Source organism: Neophocaena asiaeorientalis, unplaced genomic scaffold (genome assembly GCF_003031525.2).
Source record: "Neophocaena asiaeorientalis asiaeorientalis breed wild unplaced genomic scaffold, Neophocaena_asiaeorientalis_V1.1 scaffold8, whole genome shotgun sequence".
Taxonomy (NCBI): Eukaryota; Metazoa; Chordata; class Mammalia; order Artiodactyla; family Phocoenidae; genus Neophocaena; species Neophocaena asiaeorientalis.
The window spans coordinates 1,010,275-1,033,585 of record NW_020175395.1 but is presented as its reverse complement, the minus strand read 5'-3'; the positions used below and the strand labels follow the sequence as shown (position 1 = coordinate 1,033,585).

Sequence of the window (23,311 nt, the reverse complement as noted above, 5' to 3'; positions counted from 1 at the left end):
CTGTCCATCCCCTCCCAAGGATTTGTAAACTCTGAAAGGTGTGCTTCTGAATCCTCGTTACCAGTCAGTTGTTCAACAAGCGTCGCTCCTCCCGGCTGGCTGCCCCCCCGCATCTTGCCAGCTCAGGGCACAAGTTCCTCCCGGCTGGCTGCCCCCCCCAACCTTGCCAGCTCAGGGCACAAAACGCTCCTCAGGGTAATCCCCAAACTTGCATTGTCATCAGTCAATGGGGGAAATACTGGGATGATTTCTTTCAGTTCTCTTTCTTTTTTTGCTGCACCGAGAGGCTTGCAGGATCTTCGTTCCCAACCAGGGACTGAACCCGGGGCCCACAGTAAAAGCACAGAGTCCCAACCACTGGACTGCCAGGGAACTCTCTTTTTTTTTTTTTTTCAATTCATCTTTTCTTAAATCGAGGCATTTTCCTGGGTTTCATGACAGCACCTAAGTTAACATCAGCTGTGGAGGTGACATTTGTGATCCACGCGAATGTTTATCTTCCAGTACTCCCGCAAGTGGCCTGAGAACATGCCACCAGCATCCCCGAGGGCCAGGCTCTCCCGGCCCGGCCCCTCTTCCCCGGGACAGAGCCTGCGCCTGGGCCTCCCGGGGGGGACGGGCTCAGCTGAAGCCCTTCCCCACCGGGTGCTCCCCGAACGGCTGCGGCCCGGCTCTGCTCTCCTTCCGCAGCCCCCAGGCCCCGGCCTCTCGCGCGCCCGCCACACCCCGAGCCCCCGCGTGTCGCTGGTTCCCGGCCGTCGTCTCCTCCGTTTCCCCAGCGTGGGTCTGGCTGCTGTTCTGATGGCCCTGGGCCTTCCTCGTTTCCTCCATCTCTGTCTCTCCTCCCTCGACCGCCCGGCCTTGTGTGACCCCGGCTCCCCCGGCCACCTGCCTCTAGCCGGACGCCAGGCCACCTCCCAGGCGGTGAGGGACGCGCGGCAGGGGCGTCCTTCCCCCGCCCCTGCAGCCGGACCAGCTGGAGCGCCGAGCACGTGCTGGCTTTGCGGTCACTCTTACCCAGTGTCCTGGGTTGGGGGTGATGGAAGAACAGCGTCCCCCGAGGAGCGGGCCAGGGCCCGACAGGACAGACGGCCTGGGGCTCGCCTGGCTGGTCAGCGTCCGCTGCAGCCACGGGCCCCGGGGGCGGAGGGGACGCGTCTCTGCACATCCCCCCGGCCCGGCGGCGGGGGCCCAGGCGCGGTGAGCCGCTGACCGCGCCACCAGCACACCTGTGCCGTTTGCATCAGGTGCCTCTGATTTACGTCCCAGACCCACTCCCGGCTTATCGTGTGGCCCCCGGGCGGCCAGTCAGCCGTTCTGTTTCCTCTTGTACGTCCAGTGGAGATAACACTGACCCACGTCACAGGGTGTCGTGAACTTCAGTAATGAACGCTCGTGCGGCGCTTTGAAGACGCGAAGCTGAGCACCTGTGTAAGTGCCTGATGACCGTCCTCGCAGATTATTGGCCCCTCCCGGCCTCCTGGCTGGTCGCTCCCTGGCGACGAGCAGTTCTAATAGCCCCCGCCGTGCAGGCCGCTCGGGTCTAAGAATGCAGCCCGCAGTGGATTTACAGGTTTAAAGGACGTTGGCGAGGTCTGTGCTGAGCGCTGGCCGTCCCGGGGCTCCCGGCACTTTTCCAGAAGCCGGGGTACTGTTGGGGTCACCTGCCCCTCTGGCGTGGTGATGCTCCAGGTGCCGATTGAAAACTGCCTGCTGGGCTTGTAGTCTCCTCGGCCGTAGCTCAAGGTCGGGATGGGAGAAAGGGGGCCATGTGGTGTGACCAGCGCTCACACACCGACCCCTGGGGCCCGCCTGGAGAGGGTGTGCCCCTCACACCTGGGTCTCGGGCAGCTGAGAGCTGCGGGCACTGTGCGTGAAAGTGCGTCGTTTGTGTCTTTTGTGGTTGTGTCTGTTTTAAAAAGACTTTACAGCCGGCTCTTGGTTTTAGATTTGCCGTCATCTTCTGTGATGTCGTGTTGCCTGCATCTCACAGACCAAACCAACAGGTGGGTGGAACTCAGGCAGCTGGTGGCCAAGAACCAGAATAAGAGGAGTCCATGGCCAACCTCTGCACACCCCCCACCATCAACTCTTACCAAGGGGTGATTCCCACCAGTCTCTCTCACCACCCCCTTTCTTCTGCCAGATGTGCCCCTCGTCACCCCTGTGTCCTCTGCTTTTCTGGAGAAACACACACTATCCGAGGTGTGTTCAGGGCCCCAGAGGCTGTGACGGCCCTTCCTCTTCTGGGCAGTGGGGGACGATTTCGTTTTCCTGGGTGTTGGGTGCCGTAAGCCTAACTCTCCATGAGCCCCACTCTTTCCAGTTTCGTATGAAGATTTTCAAACTCCTGTAGCTCAAGTCCTAGGTTTTACCATAAAAAAGTCATTCCAGTCCCGTCAGGGCCCTTGAGCCTGTCAGCACGCGGGTTGGTGGCTTTGCGTGTCCTCCAAGGTGCTAGTTAAGACCTGCGTTAGGGGCACGGCGGGTCCCTGGGGTGGGGACAGCGCCATCCACCCGCATGGCAGCCTGGGGCCCAGTGCACACCACCATCTCAGCTTATCCGGGCACGCCACATGCAGCCCGGGTTTAAGGAGGACTGAACACATGCTAACCTATAGGGAAATGAGGTGGGTTTAAAATTGATGTCAGTATTTTTAAAAAATGGACATTACAGTTACAATCATTTTTTTTGCTTTGGTTTCCTGCGTAACAATGCATTTTTCAAGTGTCTGCGCACTCCCCAAGGCTGGCCCAAGTTCACCATGGCAAACGGGAAGTCTGACACGGGGTTGAGGAGGACCAGTGATGCGGGAAGTCCGCACAGGCTGGGACAGCTGTCACACGCTCCATGGCGGGGGAGGCCATGCCAGCCTGTCCACCTTTACATGATGACAGCTGCCATTGGAAGAAAGAATGAATTCTGCATTTTTAAACATTCAGTCTCCCGCAGTCCCATGGTGGGTGACCCGAGGCTCTCATAGATCGAAGATGCTCGCACCCACGGAAACCAGAGCCTTCTCTGTGATGGGCCTGGTGCAGAATGTCAGTGTGGCTTCAGGGAGGCACATGCTGTGCCCCGTCACATGGTCCCTCCACGGCACCCCCATACCTGTTTCTCCTGAGGAGAAACCTGTTTCTCCTCAGCACAGACTCCAAACCGCCCTGGTGACTGTGATCGTGATTGGACAGATTGCTCCCTCACCAGGGAACCCGTGGCTGGACATGAAAATGTGACCCTGACTCCAGAATTGTAGTTCACCGAGACCTTATACACATGGCCAGATAGAAAGCTCTCGGGCCATATAAACGGATATCATTTTACTCTTATGTCTAGTTTTGTATTTAAAATGTTAAGGGCTTTCAACCTTAAATAATAATAATGTAAATATTTTACTTAAATGGGAAAATTCTTCCCTTAAAAAGGATACCTATAAGGGCTTCCCTGGTGGCGCAGTGGTTGAGAGTCCGCCTGTCGATGCAGGGGACACGGGTTCGTGCCCCGGTCTGGGAGGATCCCACATGCCGCGGAGCGGCTGGGCCCGTGAGCCATGGCCGCTGGGCCTGCGCGTCCGGAGCCTGTGCTCCGCAACGGGAGAGGCCACAACAGTGAGAGGCCCGCGTAACGCAAAAAAAAAAAAAAGAAAAAAGGAGACCTATATATGTCAGTTGAACATGAAATAGTTGGATGAGTCACAGCGTTAGAAATTTGAAAGAATAAGCAGAATCCTTGTATTCATCCCTGCTTCTTTTTCTAAATCCAGTGTATTGAGTCTTGGGGTGTAAACAGCAGTGTCCTGGATGCTGAACACACAAAAATTACGGCTCAGACACCGCCTAGAGAACTGGCTCTGGCGTGACACCTCTCCAAAGATAAAGGAGAGTTAGTGGTTCGGTATAGAAGTGATGTATTCATTTTCAAGTTGAGTACTCATGGAGTTTTTTACTGTGGTAAAATATACATTAAATTTGCCGCGTTAACCATTTTCAGGTGTACAGGTCAGTGGCATTAACTACATTCACAGTGTCGTACAACCATCCCTCCATCCTCTCTAGAACTCTTTACTGTCTCAAAACCGAAACCCTGTCTCCATTAAACAATAATTCCTCACTCCCCTCCCCCAGTCCCTGGGCCCACCCTCCTACTTTCTGTCTCTATGAATCTGATTCCCTGAGGGACCTCATGTGGGTGGAATCGTGTAATATTTTTCCTTTTGTGTATGGACCACGTTTCGTTCATCCATCATCTGTCGATGGACACTTGGGTTGCTTCCACCTTTTGCCTATTGTGAATAATGCCGCTGAGAACATGGGTGTCCAAATGTCTGTTCAAGACCTTGCTTTCAATTCTTTTGGATAGGTACCCAGAAGTAGAGTTGCTGGATCATATATTAATTCTGTGTTTTTCAAGGAGTCTCCATACTGTTCTCTATACTGACTGCACCGTTTTACGTTGCCACCGACAGGGTGCAAGGGTTCCAGTTTCCCCACATCCTCGCCAACTCTTGTCGTTTGCTGTTTATTTTTTTTAAAGTAACCATCCGAATGGGTGTGAAGTGGTATCTTGTTGTGGTTTTGATCTGTGTTTCCATATTTGTTAGCGATGTTGAGCACCTTTTCATTTGCTTATTGCCTATTTTTATGTCTTCTTTGAAGAAACGTCTGTTCAAGTCCTTTGTCCATTTTTCAATCAGGATGTTTGTTTTATTGATATTAAGTTTTGGGAGTTCCTTATTCTGGATATTAATCCCTTATCAGATGTATCGTTTTCACGTATTTTCTCGCATTCAGTAGGTTGTATTTTCACCCTGTTCATGTGTCCTTTGATATACAGAAGTTTTGGTTTTTGATGTAGTCCAGTTTATCTATTATTAATTTTATTGCTTGTGTTTCTGGTGACATATCAAGAAATTATTGCCAGATCCAATGTCATAAAACTTTTCCCTCATGTTTTCTTCTAGCAATTTTATCTTTTGACCATGTATACAAGGGTTTATTTCTGGGATCTGTGTTCTATCCCATTGGTTTATTCATCTGTCTTTATGCCAGAAACACACAGCTTTGACTATCATAGCTTTAGTAATAGGTTTTGAAATCAGGAAGTGATTTCAAACTTTTTCCAACTTTTTCTTTTTTAAGATTCTGTCATCTATTCCCAGGCCCTTGAGATTTCATATGAATTTTAGGATGGATTCTTATTTCTGCAAAGAATAAAAATCTACTGGAGTTTTAATAGGGGTTGCACTGGGTGTGTAGATGACTTTGGGTAGCATTGTCCTCTTAGCACATTAACTCTTCCTATCCATGAACATGGGATGTCTTTCCATATATGTGTATATATTGCACTTGTTTTTTTTTTAATATATTTTAAATTTTTATTTATTTATTTTTTTGGCTGCGTTGGGTCTTCGTTGCTGCGTGCGGGCTTTCTCTAGTTGTGGCGGGGGGGGCTACTCTTCATTGCGGTGCGCGGGCTTCTCATTGCGGTGGCTTCTCTTGTTGAGCACAAGCTCTAGGCACACGGGCTTCAGTGTTGTGGCTCGCGGGCTCTAGAGCTCAGGTTCAGTAGTTGTGGTGCACGGGCTTAGTTGCTCCGCGGCATGTGGGATTTTCCCAGACCAGGGCTTGAACCTGTGTCCCCGCATTGGCAGGTGGATTCTTAACTACTGTGCCACCACGGAATCCCTGCACTTGTTTTTGAAGTCCCGTTGTAAACACAGCACCATCTTTGATCATGGAGAAAAGGAAAAATTAATCTTTTTTCCTAGAGTGGACTACAGTCCAACCTGAATGATAAGCAAATTATATGAATGAGTCAGAACAGAGATGAGAACTGACACCAGTTGAGGGCATCGGGGTGATGCCTTGAGCGTCAGAGGAGGAAACCACATCTGACTAGCACTAGGGCCCCCGGGAGACCCACCTGAAGGCACAGGAGAGGCAGGGGAGCCAAGAACTCAGTGGGTTTGTGACCTGGATGACCGGAGATGGACTGGAAGGCTGCAGGGTAAGACACACAAGCCCGAGAGGTCGAGGGGATGCTTAGCCGGAACCAGTGACCTGGCCAAGTGTGGGGAGAAGGCCAGGGCAGCACACGCACGCACGTGTGTGTGTGTGTGTGTAAGCGTGAGCCTGTGCACATTCAACATGCAGGGCAAGGACAAGCAGTGGAATGTGGACAGAAGGAGGCCCTCAATGGTGTCTGAGCTGACAGACGTTTCTGGGCTCTGGGACGCCGTCAGCAAGGAGAACGTAACAAGTCTCGTGCGGAGGACAGCAGGTGAGCGTGAGGTGGTAGAGCCCAGGGTTTCGCTGATGTGTGCTTGGGAGAAAGGGCATTTGTGCAGTGACGTGTGTAGGATGGGGAGAAGGATGGACACTGTCGTTACCAGGTGGCCAGGTCTGCAGACTTCCTGACACCGTATCTCACTCAGTGCCCCCTGCAGCCTTCTTCGTGAGGCACAGCAGGGCTGCCTGCTAAAAACCAGTCCCCGGAAATGTGGACGCTGACAGTCACGCCCGTGTGACCCTGACTAAGGGTCCACGTCTGTGTCCATGCTCTGCAAGGTCAGAGATGGGGGATGGGTGACCTCGGGTGAGACCCCAGTGTGCTGTAGTCTGTGGCCCCAGGTGCCCAGGTCGGTCCTTGCACTTAAAGCAGCTGTGCACACGGCATAGTTAGAGCCTTGGTGACCCAGGAACCAGGAATTGAGCTCCCGGAGAATCTCAGGAGAACGTCTCTTTCCCTTTTTGGTCCCTCCACTGCAAGGACTGGAAGTGCCCCCCGGGGCCGCGTGGGTGTGAGGGTGACGCGCGGTGCTCAGGGGCCTCCGTCGGCCCGGCCTCCTGAACCTGTCACCGAGCGCCCTGACCTGCAGGACAGGTGTGAGCTCAGACGTGGCGGGAACAGGCCAGGGGTGAGTGTGGGCCGCTGCCTACGTGCTGGGGCAGGCTCCCTGCCTGGCCAGATCTAGGGGCATGAGCGCTGTGAAAGGTGGTGGAACCCAGCACGGCCAGAACTATTCAGATGCCGCTCTGAGGGGACCGTGCCCTGCCGGGCCAAGCCTGGATTGCATCCACGAGGGGCCCAGGCAAGTGGCTCCCAGCCCCGCCTACTGACCTGGCCCTGCCCAGGTGGTGCCGCTGGGCCTGCCCCTGAGGGCACGGCACAGCCGTGGGACATTTTTCTGTTCCGTTCGTGTGTTCCTTTTTTTTTTTTTTCCAGTGTAACAAGACTCTCGCAGTTCTTTAAAACAGTCAAGAGACAATGAGTTAAGAGGGTTTTTCCCCTCTGGATGTACTTTTTATCCTACTTGGTAATTCAAATGCAACAGAAAGTGGCCAGAGTCCCCTGAGTATTCCTGCCTCCGCCTGGTCGCGATGCCGGGCTCACGTCGCCCGTGTCCTGGGCGCCACTGGGCAGACACTCAGGAGGGCCAGCGCCTCAAGGAGCCTCTTCCGTTTAAAGAGAGAGACGAGCGTGTGTCGCTGGTGGTGTCCTTGGCACGGGTGGGACGCTTGAGTGCCGCAGAGGAGACCTGAGGAGCCAGAGTGGGGTCCGGCCTTCGTGCCTGTGCTGGGCGAGGGGCCACGGCCACGGTTAGCGCCCTCGGTGCTGCGAGTGTGGTCCCGATGTGGGTGACACCAGTGTCCGCAGAGTGAGCCGGCCCGTGGGGCAGAGGCTGCAGCCTCAGAGCCGCCCTGCAGCCCCGTGGATGCTGGGGCCACGGGAGCCGTTGCTGGGCAGGGGGTGGGGAAGGGTCCAGACAGCAGGGCCCTTTCCATAAGGTGAGGGTCAGGGTCACGGGCCAGGAGACAGGCCGGAAAGGCCATTCTGTGCTTTAGGTCTCTCTGAAAGATGAGCTTGGAAAACTCTTATGAAAGTTAGTCACCCGTGCAAAGAAACAAGACACGTTAGAACTATTTTCTTCAAGGGCCGTTAGGACCATGGTATCTAAGGGGTATCTTTGAAACAACGTGAAAATGTCTTTATAGAGAAGGATGCAGCAAACTTTTCAAGAAGAGGTGGTTGGGGAGAATCACCCGGGTAAGTGGCCTTTGTCTGAGACCGGGCGGGGATGAGGCCAAAGGAAGAGATGCCCTTTGGCCGCGCACCAGGGAAGTGTGGTCACTGAGGCAGGAACTTCTGGGTTGGTTACATCTGCACCTTGTGCGACGCGCTTTCGTGTTACAGGTGCAGTGACAGCATCTCATTCCTCTGGGAATCGGAGCTGAAGGGCTGTGTTATTAAGAAAACTGAAAAGTGTTATTGACCGTGTTCCATGGGAGGCTGCGTGCACAGTGTCCCACCGGGTTCCATGTTGGGGGCATAATTGTTAAATTTAGAGACTGAGAATTGTCAGCTATTCTGACCCCTGAATTGACCTCTGAGACTGAGTTCTCCCGTCTGTTAAGAAGCCAACGATGCATCCTTGGGACCTGGGCTGAGGTGAGTCATATGACGGTTCAAGCCCCACGGAGCAGCAGACTCCTTTCCTCCTACACCTACTCCTGAGGGGCCGTCACAGGCCCACTCCGGGTCAGGACCCCGAGGGTTGAAGGGTACACACCTCCCATACCGGGAGGCTCAGCCCTGTGGCAAAACCTGAAACCTGGCATATGAATGGTATTTCGTAGACAGTATTATAAGTCAACACTTGAAGCAAAATAAGAATTGTATTTACATTTCTGCATTTTAAGAGGATGCCTTAAAATTAAGCGTATGACATCTTTATTTCTGATTTTGTAGAGTGTTGCCTTTACAGCCCTTATAGCTGGAAATTTAGAGCAGTAAATTCAGAGAAGAGCTCTGAGAAGACTGTTCATATTTCAGGTCCTTTATCAGCAAGGTCTCCATCAGGGCCAGCAGGAAAATTCAACACACAGGCAACAGCCAGCAATTTCCACAGTATCTCTACGCATAGACACGTAAAATGCAGCTATTTTACGAAAACGCTTTCATGTCAAATTGTTCATGGTTTCGATGTTTCATCATTTGGGAGTGGTGATTAGCTCGACTACCCATGAATTAAGGTATTGTGAAACTAAAAGACCTGACGATTCTCCATGCAAAACAACTCTGCCTTTTCATTAGGAGGCGATAATGGAGGAGAGGAGAATTCAACTGTAGACTCGTAGCATGTGTTCAAAGCTGCTCTTCGCTGGAATAGCAAGGAATACGGGTTTAGCCACACAGATGCTTGTTCTAGGCTTTTGCCGTATAAAATCAGTAACATTGTGTTGCTAGCCGTGAACGTAAGCCCTACATCATGGAGCAGCCCTCAACAGCGACATAAATAACCCACGGAACCTCCCACATTGCTGAATGCCACTCCGTAGGCAGCTTGAAATATGTAAGCGACTCAGAAGCACCGCATTGCAGAGGAAGGTTTTCTTCCGGTCGGGGTGGACGCTGAAATGTGCAGACATGTCAGAGACGTGGAATTCCACCTAAAACAGCTCCCCCGATCCTCTTCTCCCCGGAATAACCACACTGCTTACGTTGTCACTTCTAAAGAGCAGTCCAGGGAAATCCTGAAAAGAGAGGCTACGCTAAAGCATCGCCCACATTACAGGGCTCCAGGCCCTTTCGCAACAAATGGGGCGAGAGAGCTTAAAACACGGAGCCCAGTCACTCTTTCAGCGGCTCTGTCTTGCGCAGTCGCTGTGAGCAGCGCCCGTACCGGGCTGTGATCGGGTCGGAAGAGACGAGACAGAGTTCCTTTCCCTGGGGGGGCGCGACAGGTGCCCAACCCCTGTGCTCCCAGGATGCAGCACTTTGGATGGGGCGCTCTGGGAGGGTGCGTGTCCTTGGGGGACAGGTGTTGGGGTAGGTCCATGTGGAGAGCCGGGCCTTCTAAGAAGGAATGGCTTGGCAAACAATGGAGATTTCTGTCTGGGGGGAGGGTCAGCAACCCAGGGAGAGGAGGCCCTGGGGCGGGGCGGGTCCCTGGAGGGCCATCATCACACAAGTGCGCGTGGCCTGAGGGCTGAGAAAGGAGGACCCGAGCTCGAAGTTCTGGGAGAGGTTTGGGGAAGAAACGTGGGCGGAAGAGGCAGTCACAGTCGCCATGACTTTAAGCCGGGGGCGGCAGGGGTGATCGTGACAACGCAGTGGGGAGGGGTGCAGGTGTGTTTCTTGGGGGAAATGGGGGAAAGTACTGACCTTGGCTGTAAGCATTCCTGACCCATGAAACAGATCCTTGCTGAGTGAGTGCCTGCTGCATGCTGGCCGTCTGGGCGCTCACGCCCTGGGGGCGGACGGTAGAGCCCTTACAGACTTCGGGTTGGCTGCAGGGACCCCGACGGAGAAAAGCAGAGCCACGCAGGAGACCTCGGGGTGGGGAGGCCCCGCCATGCGCCGCGCAGTCCAGCCTGTGGCCGAGATCCCGTTCCTGACCCCGTGGGACTTTCACTCGATTGAGGGTTGCGCTCAAGGGTTGGGGAGCAAAGCAGTCAGAGTCGGAAGCTCGCTGGCGTCCAGGGTGCTCTCCTGGGGGCCTTCTGGAGCCCGGTTCCCGCCCCAGCGCGGTCAGCCCGCGCGCGCGGCCCCTGGGTGGAGCTCGCTGGGCCGGGGGCCGGGCCGCTGCCCTCACGCCACATCCCCTGCCCCTCGCGCGGCTCCACTCCAGGGCAGAGCTCGGCGCTCCGCCGAGGCCACCGTTCACAGGGAGAGCTGCAGCAAGGAGGGGCAGGGTGGCCCGTAGTACCGGGTGGGCGCCGGCCGTCCCTGGGGCGTGAGCAGGGGCTCGGACGGGGCCTTGAGACTCCTGTCCCACCACCGCCTCCTTCACAGAGGGGGGCTCCGGTCCCAGAACTGGGCGCAGGGCCGGCTTTGGCTGGCCTTTCTCTGCCCCATCCACCTCCACGGCACCCCCATTCGCTGCAGGCCCTGGGGGCTCGGGCCGGGGTGGGTGGCTCTCGGGCCAGGGCGGCCCCAGGTGCCCAGAGGCCCCTCTGCAGGCTTGGGGCCTGGGCTGAGCACCTCCCGCCCGGGGCCTCTCCCCTTCGCGGGGCCGCACAGAGCCCCAGCCTCCTTCTCTGGGCATCTGCTCAGCGCGCCTGTGATCCTGCAAAGAGTCCACGCTGCACACCTGAGGGGAAGCAGCAAAAGCAAGTGAAAGTCGCTCTGAACCGAGTCCAGGGCTGCGCTCCGGCCCAGCTTCCTCCCCAGACTGGCCTTGTGGGTTCCCCCTCACCCCAGAGGCCCGGGGCCTTCAGAGTTGGCGTCTCCTGGCCGAGGTGGGCCCCTGTTGGTGCCAGCGGGCCGTGTGGAATTGCTGTGGCCGCCAGTCCTAGAACCACCTGAGGCTCTCGTCGGCCTCGGCCCCTTTCCGGTGTTTGTCTGCAGACGCGTCATGCCCGTCGGAGAAGCCGCGCTCCTGCCCGGTGTTTTCACCCAATCACTGAGCACAAGGCACCGCTCGGAGGCGCGACGTCCCTGGACCAGCTCCTGGTGGCAGGAGGCGGCCAGCCCTGCACTTCCCGGGGCGCTTCCAGTGTCTCCTCTGCGTCGTCTCTTGGCCCCTGGTTTGTTAAGGATGATGACGGATCTTAGACGGGCACACAGTCTGCAAACATGACACGGAATGAAGGGCAGCGTCCTTGGAAGGAGCCGGTGGGTGTCACGTGGCGCAGGGTGGTGCCTACATTTCTGTGGCCAGTAACTCCTCATGTCTGCGTGCAGCTGTCATTTCCAGACTTTCGCGCGCGCTGGACTGTCACCTCAGCCGAGCTGGCAGAGTGTGACCCGAGCTCTTGCTGTGTCTGTGGACACGGAAGCCACGCTCGGTCATGGGCAGCGCACAGCTCGGACCCCAGCCTCCATGGCGTCGGCCGCTCTGGCCACAAGCACAGCACCTGCCAAGGGCTGCTGGGCGGCCTCTCGCACTTGGAGTCCCCTCCAAAGCTTCCATCAGGCCAGCCTGATTATTTTCCACTGCATTTTCCTGAAAGGATGTTATGATTTTCTAGTTGTTTGGTGGCTGGCGATAAATCAGGCCTTTCTGATGTCATGTGAAAGGGCCCTGTGCTTTCTTGTGCAGCGGGCGCAGGCTGAAGGGGTCGTGTCAGCAGGACACCGTGGACGTGGCTGGCTTAACCCTTTCCCTGCTTGGTCAGGCACGGCCAGGCTGCCCGCTGTGGGGGCGTGGATGGAGCTGAGGGGCCTCCCTCCCACACGGGCTTCACCAGACTTCCTCCACTGAGAGGCTTGGCATCAAATCAAGATTCAAAACAAGACAGTGTGTCCACGGAATGAGAGAGGAGACCACAGGTAATTCTACAGAAGGAATCCTTTGGAAGGGTCTCTGTCTCATAATCATGAAAACGAGAGGTTTCCCTGAAAAGAGGACAACGTCTAACGGCCGAGAGGTCATGATAAAATGTGACTCTTGTACTTTGCTGGCCCCGCTCAGTTCCCACGAGTCTCCGAACGCCGCGAAGAGGTTCTCACTGGGGCACCAGTCCCGGCGTTCTCCGTGAATGCTCTCCCACAGCTCTGTCCCCTGGCCAGTCCTCTGCCTCCTCCAAAGTGGGCCCCGCTTCCTGCGTCCTCACCACTACGCCTGGTCCCGGCCGCCACCGTTCACCGCCACCTGCGTGGCCACCATCCCCTGGCCTCCCCTGGTCTCCAGCCACTCTCACCTCGCTCGGCGGCCACGGTGAGGTCGGAGACACCCAGCCGAGCCCGTGCTCAAAGCCTCGCGGGGCTCCAAGCAAAGCCAGACTCTGGACTCAGTCAGAGGCTGATAAGGTCCACAAATCTTAAAAGTAAAGCAGGTTCTTTCTCGGCAGGTGTCGCACACACACGCACACACAGGATTTCGTAAAATAAAAAAAAAATTAAACTCAAGCAGGTTTAGGTGCTGTGTCCCACCCTCTCGAGACCTTACGGGGCAGAAGAGGGGCCGTGGCCGCAGGGGAGCTCGAGCTGCGCCCAACACCGGCAGGGACCCACTCTTGCAGGAGGAGACGACGGGCAGGCAGCCCTCAGGAGGTCCGCGGTGTCCTTGCTGGACCAGAAGAGGGTCAGCCCTTCTTGCACACACAGCAGGCGCTGGCGCAGCACCAGGCCCTGCCCTCCGCCTCAGGAGGCCCCGTGGGCACTGTGTCCTGCAGGCCCGCTGGGCACGGTCCTGCCTCTCAAGGGCGGGTGCCCAGACCTCATCCCTTCAAGAGCGGCCAGATGTTTCCAGGCTGAGTGACCCAAGCACAACGAAGTGGCAGATCTTTAGGAGGGAAGGGGATTGTGTGTGAGAGTTGGAGCATTCCGGGCAAAAATAACTCACCCATCCTTGTAAAACACGGAGCTAGAAGTCAATCCCACACTTGCTTTCAAAAATTACATTGGCGTCAGAAAATCAGACTTTCAAACTACGTCAGGCTGAGGTGGCCAGTTTATAGCTGTGGCCCACGGGCTGCAGGTGCTCTAAGGGACCATCAGTGACTACAGAATAAAGTGTGACAACGTGGCTTTGCTGCCAAGGTCCTGGGTCCCGTGATGGGAAATACCCCGGGGGCCAGTGTGATCGCCAAGCTCCTCTGGGCTCCAACCACCTTGTCACCCTGTCCAGACTCAGTGGCCTTCCCTCCATCCCCGAAAGACCCTGCTACTCCAAAGCTTCACGTGACGCCTTTTCTCATCAGTCAAATAAACGTCACCGCTTCAAGAAGGGCCTGCCCCTGTTTTTCAAGCTCCCTCTCTGTCAGCTTTCTGCCCTGAGCTCCGTGTGGCTGAGACGGGCTTGTTCACGTCTCCTGTCCTCTGCACTGTCCCTCCTGCTGAAACAGAAGCTCATGACAAGGCCTTGTCTAGTCCAGGGCTGCTTCCCCAGAGCCCAAGGCTGTAAAGGTTTGACAACAGTCAAGAGCATGTGAAATGATTACAGTAATTGTGGAAAAACAGAATACCAAGTCTGTTACCATTATTCAAAAAATGATGATCTAGAAACAGAAGTTAGGTTAGGGTGCGAGGTAAAAGCGACATCCCTATCAAAGAAAAACTGTAAGACAGCCCACTTTAGAAGATTACATTTTCATCCTTGATGTTACCATAAGATATGAAAAGAATCGCTTTCCCTCCACCTTGGTGATAAAAGCAACACTAGCCAGCCTGTTGTCACGATGAACTAGAAATGGAGCCGGCTGCTTTCCACGTGTAACCATGAATCCTCACAGCGACCTTGCCTGGAGGGCCGTGTTTCCCCATTTCACAGATCTAAAACCTGAGGCTCAGAAGCACTGAGAACTCCCCCAAGGCCACACAGCTCAGTGGTTGAGCCCCAGATGAAGCCAGGTCTCCCAGCGGTGTCTGTGCTGTCAGCGTCTAAGGAGCTTCCGTTATTGAGATAAAATGTGTGTGGTGAAACGCGCAGATCTGAACCCGCTTTGACAAGTGCACACCCTCACGTACCGGACACACCCTCCATGTAAGGCCCCCCCCACCCAGGGTCCTGCAGCACCTTCCTTGTCGACCCCTTTCGCTTGTAACCAACAATCTCGTTTCCCCCACCTTCAGTTAGCTTGCCGGGTCTAGAAGCCTCACGCACGCTGGCCCGTAAGTGTCCCTCTGCTCTGCCCGTCGTGTCACCCAGCACTGGAACGCGTTGATGTTTCCACTTGGCTTAGTCCTCGTTCGTCAGAGGCCTCTTCGCCACTCGAATGTCCACAAAGCGTGTTGTCACACTGCTTTCTGGGGAGGGCTTGTCCTACTGGGCGTTGTGAGTGCTGGCTTCTGGTCCAGCGCGCGGCCACTAGATGGCTTTGTGACGTTCGTCAAGTTGTTTGATTTAAGTATCTCTATAGCCGTGTTCGGGAATGGGATTCTGTCTCTCTTACAGAGATAGAAAAGCAAATACACCCGGTGACCGGGCAGTGTAGCTACGCCACAGCCTGGTAAACCCGCTACTGACAGGAAACCAAATGAATGGACAAACAGAATTGTAGGAAACCTAAAGATCCGTCTTCATACTCATCTTTCCCCATGTCTCTCAAAAACCTTACTAACAAACGTCATAGCAGTCGTCTTAATTTTTCCTCAAATACGAAACTCCCCAGAGAAACAACCAAAGAGCAAGAATTTGGATGCTGTCAGTGGCCTGGTTAGCCTTAGCACGCCTTAAGAAGTTACTGAGGGGGGCTTCCCTGGTGGCGCAGTGGTTGAGAATCCACCTGCCGATGCAGGCGACGCGGGTTCGTGCCCCGGTCCGGGAGGATCCCACATGCCGCGGAGCGGCTGGGCCCGTGAGCCATGGCCGCTGAGCCTGCGCGTCCGGAGCCTGTGCTCCGCAACGGGAGAGGCCACGGCAGTGAGAGGCCCGCGTACCGCAAAAAAAAAAAAAAAGTTGTTACTGAGGGAATGTATGTTTGAATGACCGCTGCTTTGGTTGGGGAAAAGGAAGGGAGGGAGGAAAGATGGTTGGATGGATGGATGGATTGATTATTGAAGTGAGGTTTCTTGAGTTTGAGTAACCTGATGTACTATACAAGCTGAGAAAAACCCCAAAGGAAAAAATATCCCATCCGGGTCGTAGAAGCATCCATATTACTTACAGTACTCTTTGGTACTGATGTTCAAAGGCAGGGGTGAGGGTGTGGGCAGATTTCTAAGGGGCCGAGTAATCGAACAGCTAGAAAGGAAATCGCCTTCCCCTCGTGCGTGTGGCGGTCACGGGTGGCCTGAGTCGGCCCCCCGGGTGAGGGGGCGTCAGGCTATAGGTGAGTGAACACGGAGCTGCGCCTTCGCCCCACAGGTGCTTTCATCCCTAGGAAAGAGGCCACCTGAAGCAGATACAGGATCTCTTGAGTTGCATTTTGATTGTCTGGAGGTTTAATGGGTTGATGTATGTGCAGTGCTTGGAGGGTAGAAAGTACTAAGTGGCAAAGGAAGAGCGGCCCGGCCTTGTGCTCCAGAGAGCCGCCAGCCAACTGTGTGACAACCCTCTTTAATCGGTCCACTTAAAGGCGCTTTATCTCCTTTCCGCGGGGTTTGTGTCACCTCCTACTAGCCTGGGTGATATTTACACCCTAGATCGAGTTATTAACAGTAACCAGTAATTTCCGACAAAGACGGTGCTGGCTTTGAAGCCTGGGATGCTGAGGTCGCCAACAATCTTATCTCCCTTTCATTAACCGGCCCTGCGTTGCCACTGCAAGTCAGCCCCGCATCAGCCGGTCAGAGTGACCATCAGGGAAGGAATCAGAATCGGGAGGCTCCAGTTACAGGACTTACTCAAGCTTCCCCTGGGCCGATGCTCCCATGAGCCCCGCAGATCAGGGAGTAAAGCGAACAGAGAAGTTACAGGACTTAATCGAGCTTCCCCTGGGCCGATGCTCCCAGGAGCCCCACAGACCAGGGAATAAAGCGAACAGAGAAGTTACAGGACTTAATCGAGCTTCCCCTGGGCCGATGCTCCCATGAGCCCCGCAGACCAGGGAATAAAGCGAACAGAGAAAGCTCTGCAGTTGCTACACATGCAGGCCAGATGCAGGAAGGTGGAACCTCGGAAGGATGTGTGCTGCGAGGCTGCACCCCGGAGCCTTATTGGCTTACTTTATTTAGTGCAACCCATGACGCACCCACCTGTGCATCCACAGCCCCCAGACCTCCTGGGGCAGCTTCGAGAAACACTTTCCTCCGCCCAGTCCACTCAGGCTGAGCCTGGGTGAGCCGGACAGGCCCCGGAGGCCCAGGGGCTGGCCGGTACAGAGGCTGGGGCGTCCCCGGGGCCTGCTTCTCTGCCCCGGGAACGGGGACGGGAGCCTGGGGCTGACGGCCAGGGACAGAAGCCGGCCTGGGTGTGGGGCACGTGCCCGCTCCATGCGGGAGCGCGCCCTGTCTTCATCTCCACTCCTCCCGAGCACGTCTGCCTGAAAGGACTTTCTCCAGGATATTTTTAAAGCTCTATTTAAAAGGAACTTGGTGTGTTTCATCCTGTATTTCCCTGTATAATTGTGTGTCTGTATTTCTTCCCTTTTCCCTAACTACGTTTGTCCTTTTCTGCTAATCATACTTTCGAAATACAAATGAAAAAAGATGCATCTCTATGTAGGCTGCACTATAAATGCCGTTAATTGGGTTCTCCCTTTATAAAGTGAACCCTTTTTTTTTTTAACCACCATAGGCTTTATTTACAGATTTCCAAGTGGACACCTAAGGAAGACAGTGTTCTCACTCACTTTTTCAGAAAGCTCTGCTGTGCCGGAGAGACTTCATCCGTGTCTGGGGCACGCTCGGAGGCGGATTGTTTCTCCCCCTTTGGTTTGGTAGCTCTTAGTAGCAGCTGGTTCGAAATGACGAATTCTACCAATTGGAAGTGAGTGGTCCCCAGCCCAGAAACGTGGGATCAGTGGGGACGGGGGCGGTGGGGCGGGGAGGCGTCCTGGAGATCCCTTCGGGCACCTCCACCCCCCGGGGTCAGGACAGCACGTCGCGAGGCCACTGGCAGAGGTGCCGGCATCCGGGGCACAGTGCGCCTGTTCTGCCCGCATCCCGGCCTCCGGGCACGGGCTGCTTACTCCGGTCCCTCTGCCACTTTATCTCCACGGTCTGTGGCCAGTGGAGCCGGTGCTGACGGACTGCATTTCCCCGAGGGAGAGCCCAGCATTGTTCTCCCCGACGGCAGCCCCGCTGACAGACAGCCCCTCTGAGGCCGCTTCCTGAGCAGACCAGACGGCCGTTTTCTTCTTGTCTCTTATCGCCCCTGTCATTAGACGAGAGGCCGGACTTCAGCTTCCCTGGTGCTGATGTGCACAGGCGAGGGGAGGGGCCGTGCCGGGCGCCCTGACTCAGGCTGCCGCGGGGCGCACTGCTCTGGGCTCGCTGCCTCTTTGGGAAGGTTTCAGTCAAAGGACATCAATGTGAACATGAAGAGTTTAACCTGCCCGACAGAGACAGACTCTACTGCAGACTTTCTGGGGGAACATCCAGACTTTGTTTTTTCCCGTTCTTACCGACCGTCAGCTGCGCATCTCCACCCGTGACTGGGACGGTCCGTGCAGCTTTACAGGTTTTCCCATCGACTGTGCTGTTGTTAGCAGTTCCGTCTTTCTAAAAAGGAGCATTTCCCCCAAGAGGAAGGCGTTAGCATCAAGTGACATCAGGAACCAAATTCACTGGCATTCCTTTATTCCCTTGGAAGCTCAGCTATTCCTCAATTTGGCTTTTTTAAGAGAAGTGGGAGGAGAGCGATGAGCACACAGCAGCGCTCACGATCCGAGCCTTAAAGCCTTGAATCAAGCAGGGCGTCTGTGCCCTTCTCCTTATTGACGTCACATGAGTCCAGATCTTTCAGTATCTGCGCTTCAGAAGTGTAGCAACGTCCTGCCAAAAGGGCTCACGCTCCCAGAATGTTTCTCCACCTGAACAGATGCCCTTTGCGAGACTTACACATCACTTGAAATTAATATTAGTGTTAATATCAGTATTAACATTTTCCTGGGAATTCTCTGGCGGTCCAGTGGTTAGGACTCCGCACTTTCATTGCCGAGGGTGAGGGTTCAATCCCTGGCCAGGGAACTAAGATTCTGTAAGCCGTGCAGCGTGGCAAAAAAACAACAAAAAAAAATTAAATATTTCCTAATGTAACCTCAGTGAAAGAGTGAGAAAAAGAAATGAGACTATGAATTTTGAAAAGAAATGTGATAGAATCTGCTTAACAGCTTTCACCACAGTGATTTTCAGGAAAGTGGCTGAGTATCAAAGGAATTTAACGCGCTAAATAATGACCAAAGGAAAGTAAGATTGGGGGAGGCAGGAGATCCAAGCCGGTGTGTTAAAGGTGTGCTGTTATCCTGATGAGGATGAAACGGTGCCCAGAAGACTGTAGCGAGCGTGTAGGACAGTGACACAGCATGGGCCCTGCTTCCCTGGGTTTTGCGTTAACTACTGTGGGCGCAGGAACTGGCCCAATGACTTTTCCAGGACCTGGTCTGGCCCTTTATCACTTCACTATAACAAGAACGGAAGCCGGGAAAGCCGGAAAAATTACTGCAGCAAAACACGCCTTCCTACCTGCGGGGGTTGCCACCCTGACCCCCGGCACCCGGGCTTCAGGGCTCCTGGCTGGGCAAGCCCTAAAGGCCACCCGAGTCAGCAGGCGCCCTGGAGCCCTCGGACCATGAAGGGCCAGGGCGTCTGGACACACACGTCTTCCCCGCTCGTGCTGCTTTGCTGCTGTAAAATGCTCAGCTAACCCTAATCGAATCTGACAAGAATAAATCACAGGGTGAAACTCACCTAAGGAACACCTGTGGAAATGGGGAGGACACCAGGAGCCAGAGTCATCTCTGGGAAACGTCACCTTCACGTAGAAATGCTTCATATTTGCCCCAGGGCTTTCTCGTCTCTCTTTTAAAGGAAAGGTCCAGACCACCCAGTGCACGACGTGCGTTTGGGAAACTGTACATAAAATCATCACTTTCATTCAGCTTTGGCCCCTGTTGTCATACCGAGGCTTTAAGCCTATAAATAAAGAAGGAACTGAACGGTCAGAAGAGAAGAAAAGAACAAAACAGATGAACGTCTTCCTCGCCCGTCCTTGGAGCTGATCACACCCTAGTGGAGAGGGTTTGTGAAGAGTGACAGGAAGCACAGCTCCTGGCCTCCTTCCCCCGCAGGCCAGCCACGTGCACCTCCACTGCTGCATCCCAAACCGTTTCCCTAAAGGACACACTGGGGAGAAATACGAAAGCCCTTCGGGAGGGGTTACGGGTAAAACAAGCTGGGACGTCCTTCATCTTTCCTACACGTGGATTGGGGCACAAGCCCAGGGGCTGGGCTGGATGTCAGCTTGGAGCAGCTGGCGTCCAGAGCCACCGTTTCGTTTTAATGGAACCTCATCCTTTTCCTTCACAAGCTCTCTCGGTGTAATCAAATTTGAGGGAGACAGAGCCTCGGTAGAGGGTGAAAGGTAGCTGCTCAGCTGGGATATAGGAGTTGTGCTTGGGACTGCACTGGGAGGCTTCACTGGTGCATCTCTGGTTTCAATGAAATCCTTGCATAGTAGCAATGTCTGTTTCTAAGCTTTTGAAAGCCATTTTTCTTCTTCCTTAATTATAGTTCCCTACTTGTTTTTAGATTAAGAACTGCTTGTAGAAAAATACAGGAAACCAAGTTACAATGCAAAGCACCCTTTCCAAGCCTGCTGAGGCCATTTGAAATGGCACCGGTTCTTCGGGTTCTGCTAACCAGGAGTTTAGAGCCCGGCTCACACCCTCTGCAGAACCGGTGACCTCACGGCAGGTGTGGGAAGGGAACAGCGGCCCTGCTCCTTCCAGCCGTGACCGTGACCGTGACCGCTGTGGAACTGAGGGGCCCTGTTGCTTCCTCGTGCCACGTTTCACAGCTCCCTCTGGGGAAAAAGAATGCATATCTTTGTGTGACTCTCAGAGTTGAACAGAGGTATCATTGAAGTCTGCACAAGTTTATTTAGGGAAAGGAGAGAGAACTAAATTCATTTGTTTTTCCACTTGTATTTCCAGCTCCAGGTAGCACTGTGGTCAACCGATTAGTAATATTTGCATCTTACTCTTCCTGAAGCCTCTGCATATGGATTTCTAAGGCCAGCAGAAGTAACTTGTTTGACTGTTATTAATGCTGGAGAGGAAGCCAGCCCTTCAGCAAAACGCAGTGCCTTTGGGAACTTGATTTACTCCAGCCTAAAGTGTGAGGCTGGGTGGTGGAGGAGAGCAGCTGGATGGGCCGTGTTGGAGCAGATTTCAGGCAAACGGTGCAGAAGTGGATCCAGACGCCTTAGCGGACGTGAGCCGGGGGCTGGGCCGGGGCCGGGTGGGCAGAGTGGGTCCTGCCCGCCCCTGCGCCTTTGCCACCTCAGTCCACCTTCCGGGAGCCTGGGGAGGACGTGGGGCAGAAGCCTTCAGTTACAGCTTGAGTGTGTTACTTTCCTTGTTGCCGTGGTTTTTAGGCTGTTCTTCAATGTTCCGTGTGGCTGAGATAGCGTCTTCCTGGGGTATGTGTGGTGTGCAGGGTCCTGCCTGTGTCCAGGCAGCCTTCACTGGCCTCCGTTTGAGGGCTCCTGTCTCGTGTACCGCTGGAGGAACACGTTTGCATCTGGAGGGGCTAACTGTTCATCTTCGCCTCAACATGGTCTATTTCAAAGTCTTTTTCTTTCCTTTCTCTTTCTTTCCTTCCTCCTTCGCTTCTCCCTTTCTGTTTGGAATCATCTTGAAATTCTCATCCCTCTTGCTCGCATCCGTGCGTCCTCAGGACCTGTTCCAGCAGCAGGGCTGGGATGCGGCAATACTTGACGCTCTTCTGGTTTCCTTCCCAGGAAGTCTCTTCAATGGAGGGAAACCGGGAGGCCTTGGCGGTTTGCAGCTCCCTCCCTGCGCTGGGAGGCCTAGCGGCTACTACTTGAGTCATCTCGTCCTTTTTTATGTGTTTTTATATTTTGATAAGGTCCTGTCAGCTGGGATGAGAAACTCACGAGTGAGCACATGGGCCCCGCCGTCGGAGCCGGGCGGCGGGGCAGGGGCTGCGGGGGCAGAGGAGCCCCGAGTGCGAGTGCGGGGGCCGCTCCTTCGCGGGGGGTGGGGTGACGGGGTCCAGATCAGCATTTCTGAGGAAGGGAGAGAACGGACGAAGCAGACAGCCGAGGGCTGGCAGCGCCTGGTCAGCAAGGAGGGGCCGCTGGGAGCCTGTTCCCCGCCGCCGACCGCCCGCCCGTGTGCTCCGTCCCCACCCCGCAGGACTTTCTGCAGGGAGACTGCACCAAAGCCAAGCAGAAGCTCAGCTGGAAGCCCCGGGTCGCCTTTGATGTGAGTGCGTCTCCCGGCCGCTCCGGTCCGGGCCGGGGAGGGGACGCGGTGGGGAAGCGCCCCGGGCAGGAGGGCGAGGAGGGCCGGGGAGGGTGCGCCGGCCGCTGCAGGCGCCGCGGTGGAGGGGGCGCCCCGGGAGGGGGCCAGACGCTCCCGTCTCACCAGCGCTCGCGTCCTCCCCGCAGGAGCTGGTGAGGGAGATGGTGGACGCCGACGTGGAGCTCATGAGTACCAACCCCAACGCCTGAGCGCCCAGCGGTGCCCGCGCCCGCGCCCGGGCCGCCGAAGTTTGCAGCAGCCGGGATGGGCTCCGGCGGCGGGCACTCGACTTCTGTCCAGGCCTCCTCTGACCCGTTTTGGTAATCAAGACGTTTTAATCACATACTCACTTGACTTGAAATTATGTCGCTGGACAACTGAAATTGTGGGGCTTTCAGGTGGTTTTTTTTCTTTTCTTATTAAAAATATCCTTTCTTAACCTGCATCAACACAGTCCTTGTGCATATTGTCTCCAAGTTACAAAAGCAGCATTATGAGGACCCCAGAACCAAAATACCCCAGTCCCTGCCTTGGGGCGAAATAGCTTCCTTCTGAGAGAGCTGCGGCCTGGCCTGAGCCCGGCCTGGCCGGACGGAGCGTCCTCCCGAGCCTCTGCCCCGGACCTTGCTTTCCCCACCTGGTCACGGTAAGCCGCTCTATGCAGCCGATCTGGAAGCCCAGGTCCTGCAGAAAGGCGGCGTTCACACCAGCTCTGGTCTCTGCGACTATAGTTAGAACCCAGGGGGCTCCCGCCATCTCAAAAGAAGTCTTGAGAAACAGGGAAAGGTGGTTAGAAGAAGAAACTTGAAGGAGGGCAAATATTGCTGGAACATTCCATGCCAGGCCCCTGGGTCACCCAGAGGTCTCTGAGCCCATGCCTTTGCTTGTGGTCTAGAATCTTACACACACTACTTATTTCCAACCTCTTCTCAGTAGTAGATCACTTCTTAAATCTAATTTTGATTTAGTCATTCAACCCGTTTATATTAAGTGCCTAATACATGCTAGATAGCACACGAACTGCACCAGGTTAATTAGAAATCCGGTTTCGTTGAGAGCAGCATCTGGGGGCCTGGCTTTAACCGCGTGTGCTCCCGAGCCGTGTAGGGCATATCTGTGCAGGTTCAGGCAGGTGGACACACGCGTGTGGAATCCACCAGCATTAGGCAAGGGTTTGTGTACAGGTGGAAACCTCTGCGTGAAATGCCATATTTCGCCCCAGAACAAATTAGGTCAGGACTCCTCTCCCCCTCACTCCCCCTCCAAGGAAAATAAAATAGAACTCCACAGCGAATGGAATTCCAGCCTTTGCACATGCCTGTGTGAGTACAGCTGAACTATTTCTGAATGTCTTCGCGGGCAGGTCTGTGATCTGGGGGGACCCAGGCTCCAGCGGCCGGTGGCAGGAAAGAGGGCTCTGTGTGTGGCTGCCCCAGTTGCTGTGCAAGCACACTGGCCGGGGCGGCCTGGGCTCCGATGGAGCCGAACTGGGGGC

General features: G+C 54.9%; 1 protein-coding gene across 1 annotated transcript in view; it reads left to right on the top strand.

The window, feature by feature from the left end:
- Positions 1–22,268, top strand: part of GMDS (GDP-mannose 4,6-dehydratase) — a 399,795-nt gene extending 377,527 nt beyond the window's left edge. The window contains exons 10-11 of the mRNA XM_024766398.1: positions 21,709–21,777; positions 21,963–22,268. Of these exons, the coding sequence (XP_024622166.1) occupies positions 21,709–21,777; positions 21,963–22,025 (132 nt within the window). The 3' untranslated portion in view covers positions 22,026–22,268. The remainder of the gene's footprint in view (positions 1–21,708; positions 21,778–21,962) is intronic.
- Positions 22,269–23,311: the final 1,043 nt, after the last annotated feature.